This window comes from Schistocerca cancellata, chromosome 3, assembly GCF_023864275.1.
Source record: "Schistocerca cancellata isolate TAMUIC-IGC-003103 chromosome 3, iqSchCanc2.1, whole genome shotgun sequence".
NCBI classification, from domain to species: domain Eukaryota; kingdom Metazoa; phylum Arthropoda; class Insecta; order Orthoptera; family Acrididae; genus Schistocerca; species Schistocerca cancellata.
In genome coordinates, this window is record NC_064628.1 from 689476870 (window position 1) to 689490561 (window position 13692).

The 13692-nt window shown below is 43.4% G+C and overlaps 1 protein-coding gene across 1 annotated transcript in view; it reads right to left on the bottom strand.

Moving 5' to 3' along the window:
* LOC126175673 (sodium- and chloride-dependent GABA transporter 1-like) overlaps positions 1–13692 on the bottom strand; it is a 159183-nt gene that overhangs the window by 69336 nt on the left and 76155 nt on the right. Inside the window, exons 4-6 of the mRNA XM_049922597.1 lie at positions 12557–12685; positions 12275–12377; positions 3050–3182 (exon numbers count right to left, since the gene is read on the bottom strand). Coding sequence (XP_049778554.1) covers positions 3050–3182; positions 12275–12377; positions 12557–12685 — 365 coding nt within the window. The remainder of the gene's footprint in view (positions 1–3049; positions 3183–12274; positions 12378–12556; positions 12686–13692) is intronic.

Consider the following 13692-nt stretch of genomic DNA (forward strand, 5'->3'; position numbering starts at 1 on the left):
CCACAGTGCCGTCACTCTTCCGTTCAACCGAAACATCCAGGAATGGAAGGCAGCCATCTTTCTCTAGTTCCATAGAAAATCAAATATTCTCATGGATGGAGTTAAGATGATGAAAGAACTCCGTTAACTTTTCTTCTCCGTGGGGCCACACTATGAAAGTGTCATCGACGTATCTCCAAAAAACAGTTGGTTAATAGACAGCTGATTCAAGTGCTCTCTGCTCAAAATCCTCCATAAAGAGGTTGAGGTTAGCCACCAGAGGAGACAGAGGGCTGCCCATGGCGACACCGTCAGACTGTTCAAAATATTCCTGGTTAAACATAAAATAAGTTGAGGAAAGAGTATGTCGAAACAAAGCAGTAATGTCCGATTCAAACTGTTGACCAATTAGAATCAAGGAATCCGCAAGAGGAACTTTTGTGAAAAGGGAAACTACATCAAAACTCACTAGAAGATCCGAACTACTTAAGTGGAGAGCCCCCAGTCTGTTAATAAAATCAGCCGAGTTCCGGATATGGTGTAAGCATTTGCCAACAAATGGTCTCAACAAAGAAGCTAGATCTTTGGCTAAATCATATGTGGGTGCGTCAACATTACTCACTATAGGCCGTAAAGGTAGACCTTCTTTATGCACTTTAGGAAGACCATACAGTCTCGGTGGTACGCTGCCATGCGGTCTTAACTGCTTGATGGTCTCTGGAGCTAGCGAGGAAGAGTTCAAAAGTGCACACGTCTTCCGTTTCACACGTGCTGTTGGATGTTGATCAATTCTCCGATACATAGTATCACTAAGTAGACTATACATGTTCTCCAAATACAACCCACGAGGTAACAAAACGGTAGAGTTACCTTTATCAGCCTTAAGCACCACTATTTCCGGATCTTCTCGAAGGTTCCGTAGTGCAATGAAGTTTACGACGACCGGCTGCAAACCCGAAATCTTTTTGAACATGCCAACACCTGTCTAACTGGATGACACCACAAGAATCCCTGTCACCTGGACACACAGAGAAGTGGATCATCTGGAAGTCCTTGAACAGACTACGGACCGAAGTCGCAAGATCAAGGGACAATCTCCTTAAATGGAACTTCCAACTGCCAAATGCCAACACAACACTGTGTGAATGTGGTGAATTGCAGACAACGTGGCATCTCTTCAAATGTAACTCATGCCCAACCAGCTGTAGCATGAAGGACTTAACATCTGAAGCACCCAATGCTATCAAAGTTGCCATCTTCACAGCCCTTAGAAGGATCAGCTGCGGCTACCCGACTCACCAAGTGGAAAGAAAGATGCCAACACCTGTCAAACTGGATGACACCACAAGAATCCCTGCCACCTGGACACACAGAGAAGTGGGTCATCAAAGTCCGTGAACAGACTACGGACCGAAGTCGCAAGATCGAGGGACAATCTCCTTAAATGGAACTTCCAACTGCCAAATGCCAACACAACACTGTGCGAATGTGGTGAATTGAAAACAACTCGGCATCTCTTCAAATGTAACTCATGCCAAACCAGCTGTAGTATGAAGGACTTAACATCTGCAGCACCCAATGCTATCAAAGTTGCCCAATTCTGGGTGAATACTGTATAGTTTTTTTTTTGTATGTATTGTATATGTGCTCAGTTTAGTGCACCTCTGACACGAATAAATAAAGAGAGTACAAGAGACGTGCCTGATCTTGATTCAGTTGTAGCTCTTCCTTCACCTTGCCTCTTCATAATCACAACAGCAACAATCGACTTGGGCGATTTTAAAGTAATTGAAATGTCCTTGACTGATTTGTTACTCAGATGACATTCAATAACTGGTCTCCATTCGAAGTCATTGAACTCTCTTGACTGGCCCATTCTGTTGTTAATGCTTCTCTACTGTTGTTGTTGTTGTTGTTGTTGTTGTGGTCTTCAGTCCTGAGACTGGTTTGATGCACCTCTCCATGCTACTCTATCCTATGCAAGCTTCTTCATCTCCCAGTACCTACTGCAGCCTACAACCTTCTGAATCTGCTTAGTGTATTCATCTCTTGGTCCCCCCTACGATTTTTGCCCTCCAGTACTAAATTGGTGATCCCTTGATGCTTCAGAACATGTCCTACCAACCGATCCCTTCTTCTGGTCAAGTTGTGCCACAAACTCCTCTTCTCCCCAATTCTATTCAATACCTCCTCATTAGCTATGTGATCTACCCATCTAATCTTCAACATTCTTCTGTAGCACCACATTTCGAAAGCTTCTATTCTCTTCTTGTCCAAACTATTTATCGTCCACGTTTCACTTCCATACATGGCTACACTCCATACAAATACTTTCAGAAACGACTTCCAGACATTTAAATCTATACTCGATGTTAACAAATTTTTCTTCTGCAGAAACGCTTTCTTGCCATTGCCAGTCTACATTTTACATCCTCTCTACTTCGACCATCATCAGTTATTTTGTTCCCCAAATAGCAAAACTCCTTTATACTTTAAGTGTTTCATTTCCTAATCTAATTCCCTCAGCATCACCCGACTTAATTCGACTACATTCCATTATCCTCGATTTGCTTTTGTTGATTTTCATCTTATACCCTCCTTTCAAGACACTGTCCATTCCGTTCAACTGCTCTTTCAAGTCCTTTGCTGTCTCTGACAGAATTACAATGTCATCGGCGAACCTCAAAGCTTTTATTTCTTCTCCATGGATTTTAATACCTACTCCGAACTTCCATACATGGCTACACTCCATACAAATACTTTCAGAAAGGACTTCCTGACACTTAAATCTATACTTGATGTTAACAAATTTCTCTTCTTCCCTACTGACAACGCAAAAAATTCTTGCCTCCTTTCACATTCTCGTGACACCTATTCGTCAATTCCACATTATGTAGGGCTGTCCACCTACTTTTGACCAGCTATTCCATATTCATGGCGGCTTGTTTAATTGTCAAACATAAACATTAGATTGACATGGAAGTACACTTGGTGAATGTAGACACTGTGTGTAAAGAATAGAGGAGCACAAGCGTGCTGTAGGGTAGGTTATGGTGGTGGTGACGCTGACCTTGCCGCTCTGGTGGAGGCCGCGCCAGATGATGAGGTAGACGAGGACCCAGGCGAGCAGCAGGCAGCCGGCCAGCTCCCACTGGGGGCCGCCCAGGTCGTCGATGCCCGCGCTCACCTGCAGCACGCGCCGGCTGCAACACGCGACCCCTTCACCGCACGCTGCGCCCCAACCCCTCACCCCACACTCCACACCACTCCTACACACTTAGCTACATCCGATACCATAGCTGGTATCAGTGCCAATACCTAACATTGTGTCGACAATTCTATAGTATCGGAAAAAGTTGTCAGTACCGACAGTATCGCAAGGTACTGTTTGCTCGCACATTTAAACTTTTTCTTAACTTAAAATGACTTAAGCACAGTGTGCAAAAAAGTTGACATGACGTCCACCTCTGTAACTAAGACATCAGCGTGTCTGACAGCTGTGTGAAGGTCCCGGTTTCGATTCTTGGTACTGCCAGGGATTTTCCTTGGTGGGAGGACTGGACCAGGGTGCACTCAGGCTCGTAATGCCAGCTGACGAGTTACAAAGACAGAAGTCTGAGTACCTGGCAACGGTCAGGAAAATAGTGTGCTGACCCCTTGCCCCTCCATACTGCATCCGAATGACGCCATAGCCGGCCGGAGTGGCCGAGCGGTTCTAGGCGCTACAGTCTGGAACCGCGCGACCGCTACGGTCGCAGGTTCGAATCCTGCCTCGGGCATGGATGTGTGTGAAGTCCCTAGGTTAGTTAGGTTTAAGTAGTTCTAAGTTCTAGGGGACTGATGACCTCAGAAGTTAAGTCCCATAGTGCTCAGAGCCATTTGAACCATTTTTTTTTTTTTTTTTTTTGACGCCATAGACGGAGGTTGACCCGGCAGCCAGTCGGTGCTGAATGGCCCGACAGGGCCAATAGGTGGAGCAGACGTAACACTAATATCGTGTAACGCCGCCTCTTGTTTTGATTACGCCCTCAGTTTGGCAGAGAGGAGTATTTAGAAGTGCCTTCAGATATGCCATATCCAGTTGAAGCCGCTTATTAATGACTAGATCCCGTAGGGCTCCCAAATTGTTGGGTTTCAGCCGCTGTTCCAAACAGTTCCAGACACATTCTATGCGGCTGCGACTGGATGATTTAACGGAACAATTGGCGTACGTATAGCATGCCTAAGTGTTCCGCAAAACCAGAGATGTATCGTATGGCCCTGACAACATGGCCGCTAACATCTTGAAAGATGAGAGTATCCACAACCTACTCATCGTGAAAGTGTAGAAGAAAGAGCAACACTTGGATACTGTGTAAGTAGGCTGTTTAGGTTTTTATGTTGGTAACGTCACCTAGCGCTCTGTATGAAAATCACTGGCTGTGCTGTGTGCAGTCTGTGGCTGGATTGCATTGTTGGAATTTGCTATTGTAGTGTTGGGCAGTTGGCTGTTAACAGCGGGTAGCGTTGCGCAGTTGGAGGTCAGCCGCCAGCAGTGGTGGAAGTGGTCAGTGAAATGGCGGAGTTTTGAGAGCGGATGATCTGGACTTGTGTCCATCAGAAAGAGTAAATTTGTAAGACTGGATGTCATGAACTGATATATATATTATGACTTTTGAACACTATTAAGGTAAATACATTGTTTGTCCCCCCCATGAACCATGGACCTTACCGTTGGTGGGGAGGCTTGCGTGCCTCAGCGATACAGATAGCCGTACCGTAGGTGCAACCACAACGGAGGGGTATCTGTTGAGAGGCCAGACAAACGTGTGGTTCCTGAAGAGGGGCAGTAGCCTTTTCAGCAGTTGCAACGGCAACAGTCTGGATGATTGACTGATCTGGCCTTGTAACGTAACCAAAACGGCCTTGCTGTGCTGGTATTGCGAACGGCTGAAAGCAAGGGGAAACTACAGCCGTAATTTTTCCCGAGGGCATGCAGCTTTACTGTGTGGTTAATGATGATGGCGTCCTCTTGGGTAAAATATTCCGGAGGTAAAATAGTCCCCCATTCGGATCTCCGGGCGGCGACAACTCAAGAGGACGTCGTTATCAGGAGAAAGAAAACTGGCGTTCTACGGATCGGAGTGTGGAATGTCAGATCCCTTAATCAGGCAGGTAGGTTAGAAAATTTAAAAAGGGAAATGGATAGGTTAAAGTTAGATATAGTGGGAATTAGTGAAGTTCGGTGGCAGGAGGGACAAGACTTCTGGTCAGGTGACTACAGGGTTATAAACAAAAAATCAAATAGGGGTAATGCAGGAGTAGGTTTAATAATGAATAGAAAAATAGGAATGCGGGTAAGCTACTATGAACAGCATAGTGAACGCATTATTGTGGCAAAGATAGATACGAAGCCCACGCCTACTACACTAGTACAAGTTTATATGCCAACTAGCTCTGCAGATGACGAAGAAATTGAAGAAATGTATGATGAAATAAAAGAAATTATTCAGATAGTGAAGGGAGATGAAAATTTAATAGTCATGGGTGACTGGAATTCGGTAGTAGGAAAAGGGAGAGAAGGAAACGTAGTAGGTGAATATGGAATGGGACTAAGAAAAAAAAGAGGAAGCCGCCTGGTAGAATTTTGCAAAGAGCACAATTTAATCATAGCTAACACTTGGTTCAAGAATCATAAAAGAAGGTTGTACACATGGAAGAAGCCTGGAGATACTGACAGGTTTCAGATAGATTATATAATGGTAAGACAGAGATTTAGGAACCAGGTTTTAAATTGTAAGACATTTCCAGGAGCAGATGTGGACTCTGACCACAATCTGTCGGTTATGATCTGTAGATTAAAACTGAAGAAACTGCAAAAAGGTGGGAATTTAAGGAAATGGGACCTGGATGAACTGAAAGAACCAGATGTTGTACAGAGTTTCAGGGAGAGCATAAGGGAACAATTGACAGGAATGGGGGAAAGAAATACAGTAGAAGAAGAATGGGTAGCTCTGAGGGATGAAGTAGTAAAGGCAGCAGAGGATCAAGTAGGTAAAAAGACGAGGGCTAGTAGAAATCCTTGGATAACAGATGATATATTGAATTTGATTGATGAAAGGAGAAAATATAAAAATGTAGTAAATGAAGCAGGCAAAAAGGAATACAAACGTCTCAAAAATGAGATCGACAGGAAGTGCAAAATTGCTAAGCAGGGATGGCTAGAGGACAAATGTAAGGATGTAGAAGCGAGTATCACTAGGGGTAAGATAGATACTGCCTACAGGAAAATTAAAGAGACGTTTGGTGATAAGAGAACCACTTGCATGAACATCAAGAGCTCAGATGGAAACCCAGTTCCAAGCAAAGAAGGGAAAGCAGAAAGTTGGAAGAAGTATATAGAGGGTCTATACAAGGGCGATGTACTTGAGGACAATATTATGGAAATGGAAGAGGATGTAGATGAAGATGAAATGGGAGATACGATACTGCGTGAAGAGTTTGACAGAGCCCTGAAAGACCTGAGTCGAAACAAGGCCCCCGGAGTAGACAACATTCCATTAGAACTACTGACGGCCTTGGGAGAGCCAGTCCTGGCAAACTGTACCATCTGGTGACCAAGATGTATGAAACTGGCGAAATACTCTCAGACTTCAAGAAGAATATAATAATTCCAATCCCAAAGAAAGCAGGTGTTGACAGATGTGAAAATTACCGAACTATCAGTTTAATAAGTCACGGCTGCAAAATACTAACGCGAATTCTTTACAGACGAATGGAAAAACAAGTAGAAGCCGACCTCGGGGAAGATCAGTTTGGATTCCGTAGAAATGTTTAACACGTGAGGCAATACTGACCCTACGACTTATCTTAGAAGCTAGATTATGGAAGAGCAAACCTACGTTCTAGCATTTGTAGACTTAGAGAAAGCTTTTGACAATGTTGACTGGAATACTCTCTTTCAAATTCTGAAGGTGGCAGGGGTAAAATACAGGGAGCGAAAGGCTATTTACAATTTGTACAGAAACCAGATGGCAGTTATAAGAGTCGAGGGACATGAAAGGGAAGCAGTGGTTGGGAAGGGAGTGAGACAGGGTTGTAGTATCTCCCCGATGTTATTGAATGTGTATATTGAGCAAGCAGTGAAGGAAACAAAAGAAAAATTCGGAGTAGGTATTAAAATCCATGGAGAAGAAACAAAAACTTTAGGTTCGCCGATGACATTGTAATTCTGTCAGAGACAGCAAAGGACTTGGAAGAGCAGTTGAATGGAATGGATAGTGTCTTGAAAGGAGGATATAAGATGAACATCAACAAAAGCAAAACGAGGATAATGGAATGTAGTCGTATTAAGTAGGGTGATGCTGAGGGAATTAGATTAGGAAATGAGATAGTTAAAGTAGTAAAGGAGTTTTGCTGTTTGGGGAGCAAAATAACTGATGATGGTCGAAGTAGAGAGGATGTAAATTGCAGACTGGCAATGGCAAGGAGAGCGTTTCTGAAGAGGAGAAATTTGTTAACATCGAGTATAGATTTAAGTGTCAGGAAGTCATTTTTGAAAGTATTTGTATGGAGTGTAGCCATGTATGGAAGTGAAACATGGACGATAAATAGTTTGGACAAGAAGAGATAGAAGCTTTTGAAATGTGGTGCTACAGAAGAATGCTGAAGATTAGATGGGTAGATCACATAACTAATGAGGAAGTATTGAATAGGATTGGGGGGAAGAGAGGTTTGTGGCACAACTTGACTAGAAGAAGGGATCGGTTGGTAGGACATGTTCTGAGGCATCAAGGGATCACCAATTTAGTATTGGAGGGCAGCGTGGAGGGTAAAAATCGTAGAGGGAGACCAAGAGATGAATACACTAAGCAGATTCAGTAGGATGTAGGTTGCGGTAGGTACTGGGAGATGAAGAAGCTTGCACAGGATAGAGTAGCATCAAACCAGTCTCAGGACTGAAGACCACAACAACAACAACAACAACAACATTGTTTGTTCTTTATCAAAATCTTTCATTTGCTAACTATGCCTATCAGTAGTTAGTGACTTCAGTAGATAGAATCTTTTATTTAGCTGGTAGTATTGGCGCTCGCTGTATTGCAGTAGTTCGAGTAATGAAGATTTTTGTGTGGTAAGTGATTCATGAAAGGTATAGGTTATTGTTAGTCAGGGCCATTCTTTTGTAGGGATTACTGAAAGTCAGATTGCGTTGCGCTAAAAATATTGTGTGTCTGTTTAGTGATGATCAGAATAAGAAAAGAGAGAAATGTCTGAGTACGTTCAGTTTTGCTCAGCTGTTTGAAAATCAAATAACGTAAGGGGTTTATCAGCACAGTAATTCATTAATTTTTCTAAGGGGACGTTTCAAATGAGAATGTTGAAATAAACGTCGTGATTCATGTTAGCGGTAACCTGAATGAGTGGGCCCAAGTCACGGTACGAAAGTCGTCCCTAAAACATGGCAGATCCACCTTCGACCTGAGCGACACCATCCAAACACTGTGGATAAAGCACCTAGTGAGCCGTCGCTTCATTCAACGCCTCGCATCTTTTGAAAAGAGGCAAAATCGCGACTCCATAGAACACACTGCGCGCCTCCACAGAGCTGCTGCCAGTTCTCGCGTTGTTCGTCCCATTGAAAGCTTGCAGCTTTATGTGCCTCTGTGAACAATGGCCTTTTGCGAGGCACCAGACTACAAATGCCCCTTCAAAACGCTCGCTCGGAATCTGGTTGAGTTGGAACTGCATTCACTTACAGTAACAATTCTTGTCGGGTTTTAAATCTATTGTGGTTGATATGGCATGACACTCGTCTCAGGTCCTTGTCGGTTAGAATCTTTTTACAACTACTGTTCCTACGGGGTGCTACATGGCTGTGAGTGGTACACCATTCCTTGTAGACACGTTGATACACCAATAAATCTGGCAACTTCGTTCACGGTTTGGTCACGGACACGTCCAAACACGATAGCTCCATTCTGCTATTCTGAGACGCCTCCACGTCAATTCATATTACTGCACTGATCCCATACAACCAACTGGCAGATGCACATCATTTGGCTGCCGTAAGCGTGGACGGTCACTTGATAGCCGGCTACCAGATCTACAACATCTACATAACCCAAAGCGATACTTCCGATACAGATATTTTCTTACGATATTATGAAATCATCGACTACTTGGTATCGACACCAATATCATAGATATCGGAACAAAAGTGCTGATGGTTACTAATATCAGTAATATGGGAACGTCCCTGTACATACTTACTTTGTTGACAACATGTGTATCTCACCTTGTCGGCTTTCCAAACAACTCCAACAGTTTTTGAACGAAAGGCTATTACAAGCAGTGTTGAGGCTGATAAATTTGTACGTCCATTTAGTGTCACAGAATTAAGTACAAACATTAAGCTACATATATTAAACCACCAAGAAGCACATGTATTCATTCCAAAAGAAACCACGTGGGATGTCTAGTGCTTGGATTCTCAAGGCATGGTGCTGCGAGTACACCAAAATAATGTCACCCATACAGATGCCTGCAGTTTTTTGGTAACACACATTTAATTCATTTACGTAACTACTCTGCAGAGAAACACAATACTTGTTATTTCACCAGTACACTGTCCAGTCACATTAATGTCACCAGAACCTATGTTCGCAGTGAATGTGGCTTAGTGATTCACATACAACAGTGGCAGCACTAACAGTGGAGGGTATACAAAGTGTGTCGAGGGATGCGGAAAATAGTGTAGCCGTTGTCGTACCGCGGAAACGGAGCGGTTGATCTGACATCGAAAAGGGCATGATCATTGGCTTTCAAGCCATTTCCGAAACGGCTAATATGTAAACTGCTAGCTTGTTACCTTGGTTAAAGTACACGGTGCATGGCAAAATGACTCTATCCAAAACCAGCACCGAGACAACACTGATGCACCACGGGCCATAGATGATACGAGTGAAAAACAGCCACGCAGATCTGTTAGGCCGAATCTGTTGAGGAACTGGGCTTCTAAAAGTTCTCCCTAACGACTGTTTCGCGAACGTTGCTGTGTATGGGCCTCCAATTAGCTTTTGTTGTAAGGACATCTTCTGGCACATCAATAATAATTGTGCCTTCAGTAAAATGGGTTAAGTCGAAATCCTTAGCTTCTAGCCAATATCTTTGGCTTTAAGGGAAATCTGAAATATCTGCTCTCATGTATTCACAAATGGGACGGTTCATTTCCCGATCACAGCTCAATCGGTTCTGGCTAAAATGAAGGCACAGTGAAATGGACCGTCCATGGTACTAACGAATGGTACGAAACAAAAGATACAAACATAGTGTGTACCGTTTTGATGTACTTCGGCATGCGAGTATTAAGTGTTTCTCAGTTAATTTGCTTCAGCATGCAAAATGTTGGGTAAACACAATTCTGAATCATCGAATATGAATGGGATTACATTTTACCAACGGTGTACTGAATTTAATGCACAAGCCCTTAATTCTAGCATTAGGGTTTGCTAGGCTTCTCTTAGCTACCGGGAAATTATAGATAGGAACACAGTTGCCTGAATGAAGTACCTTCCTACCGGTAGGTTTAGTTATTAAACACAATGAAGTATTTCTGCCCCGAACCTGTGCTCCTTTTTAGCCTGTTACTGGCAAGGAACTATGTAAATATATAAAAAAATATCAGTGAGAAAGGATTCATAGAAAAACTTCCAATGCAGACTACTATGATACCACTTAATTGGTGGCATCATTACATAAAAGATTATGTTATTTTTTGTTAGTTCTTATAATACCGGATATCTTTCAGCATTACTTCTGCTTGGGTAAGGAATGTCAGCTTTTCCTATTTCTACTTTGTATACTTTTGCACCTGACTTTCGCATACATTTAACTGTTGACAGTTGTTAGAGGGAGGTTTTCCTCGCTACGTTGCGTATCCTTCAGCTCTGACATCCAGACAGTACCGCTGACAGCGAACTCGATACACACAACTGCAGTGTAGGACTCCAACAGTGACATCTCGCTGGAACGACTGTATCAAGATTCACTTTACAAATGACGCTTTCGGGGAACAGAGAGCAGAAAACAGTTTAATCCACACAATGGAGGCTTGTAGGTCGGCTCTGATTACTGGTGTCTCATAAGTGTTTGCGTACGTTATAACATACTTCTTCAGCAAAGCATTAGTCGAGTAACACATCATCAGATACAAATTTGTCTTAGTTCTAAACTATTTCTTATTAATTTCTCTGCAGAAGATATTTTAAGCCAATGGTTTGTGCCAGTATGAATACATGTGCCTCACAAAATTCATATTACTATACTACTCTAGACAACCTATGTTGCTAAAACCGTATCATTTTTATTCGTACTGAACATGTCTCGCAGTCCGAAGCTTGAATTTCTGATTTGCAAGAAAATGTTAATTTGAAATATTTTGTAAGCAATGCTGTAAATAATTTACCTTTATTTGGGACTCAAGTGACTTAAACGCTATGCCAGTACAGACAGAATCGAACAGAGAAACATAATTCATTTACAACAGAATTAAAAGTATGTAGACTTTATTGGTTTGCCCTGTAGAATCGATAAGACAAGATGGCATTTAACTGCTGTGTGATTTTCAGATTTGGTGCTTCCCTTTTGAAAAGCTTCTCGAAAATATAAACGTGACGTTGTGATAAGGAATTTAAGTCTAATTTCAAAAATTAAAATTGTCCGCGTGTACAGTTTGGAAATATGTCACCCTCGCTTTGGATCGATGCAGTCTGGTAACACTGCAGCTCTCAAATTACGTGCTAGAAAGCATTCTTCCGAAAGGAGCGTGAAAAGTAATTTCAAAAACACGTTGCACTGGCACGAAAAAATGAAAACCACTTACTGCATGGATTAGTGAGATTTCATCCAGCGAAGTGCAAAATTACCTGAATATTACAGACCCGTGAACTCACTTTTACGGGGAGGCGAGTTTACTCGTTCCACTTCACTGAGCCCTACGCCTCACAGTGGGAATGCGCTCACAAATGGCCCAGCCGACGCAAATGTCGCTCGGACAGGTGCCGGGTACTGGCGGTGGGTTGCAAACCAGAAGGACTACGGAGAACCCTGCATCTGTAGGAAGGCCGTCTGAAATGAGTATGTCACCTTTCGTACTCACCCAGGATGTGCATCACTCGCGACTGTTGCTCCGAAAGAGCGATCGCGCGGTACTGACTCTCTCTCTACTCGCGAGACTCTCTGTCTGAAAGAGATAGCGGCTAGCTCGGGCGGCAACTACATAGACATATAGTGTGAAGCATGAGGTGCGCCTTACTCCCAGAACTCTTCCACCGGGGTGGCGGTGTGGTTGGTTCTGTTGTGCACTAGTGTGGCGTTCGTGCCGGGCGTAATGCAGTCGCGCGTATTCCACCAGTTGTCTGCAAGCAGAGAGAAAACAGAGGCTAGACTGCAGCTCCTTGATGGGCGCCTCCTCCCAGCTCTTGCGGTTCGCCCCTGCTAGGCCTGTGTCACAGGAAGAAGCGGCAAAGCGCGCGCCGGCGGCGGCGGCGGGGGCGGCGGCGGCGGGGGCGGCGGCGGAGGCGGGGGCGGCACTCACCGCAGTCCTCCCACGGCAGGCTGGGCAGCTGCACGAACGTCGCGATCAGGTAGAACAGCGTCCACGCGATGATGATGCAGTAGTACACGTCCAGGAAGAACACGATCGTCATGGTCGCGTAGCCCACGCCTGCAACACGCAGTATTGCAGCGCAGTCTGAGAAATGAATGCCTCGAGATTTTGGACATAACCTATTGTTTAATTAAAAAAGAAGAGCTATATCGGCCAAACCACCGACCGATCTGACAATTTCTATCAACCCATTTAGTTACTAATACCGGGTGATCAAAAAGTCAGTATAAATTTGAAAACGTAATAAACTACGAAATAATGTAGATAGAGAGGTAAAAATTGACACACATGCCTGGAATGACATGGGGTTTTATTGGAACCAATAAAAACTTCACAAAATGTCGGACAGATGGCGCTGGACAGCAAAATGTCAGTGACTGCGCATGACAATCGTGTATAGAAGGAGCTGTAATGAGAGAGAGAATCGGATGCGCCAGCAGTCGCAGCATGTTGACGTTACCTGAAAAGACGCTTTTAGTGAAGCTGTATTATCAGAATGGGGAATGTGCTAGTTCAGCGTTACGATCCTATCGCCAAAGGAAGGGGATTCGAACGGGTAAAGGTCCGTTGACAAACGCAGCTGTCGCGAGAATGATTTCGAAGTTCGAAGCCACGGGTTGTTTAGACGATAGACCCTGTAGTGGCCGGCCGAGCACAAGGCGTAATGCTGCTGAGGCAGTTCAGGAAGAAATGGAGACAGTAACAGGTTCGTCTATGCATGGGGAAGTCAGCAGTGTCCATTATTACGATTTAACTGAAGTAACAGAAAAGTGATTTTAATTGAAGTAATGTTGGCAAAATAAGGTTCAAGGTAAAACTATATAAATTTTGCGCTCCTTTTTATATCAGTGGTATTTTGTATCGTCTTAATTGGTTCCTATTCCGACGTTGCAGTTGTGTTGAGAGTTACTTATTATTTATTCATTAAAATAATTTCTCAGTTACTTAAAATATTTCAATGAGCTTCTTTTACAAATATCTTAAGCTTGAACATGTAACTAACGTTACTGTGACGCAACGCATTTCTTGCTATAATAGAGAGTTTTCATCGGTCAGCAATTTCA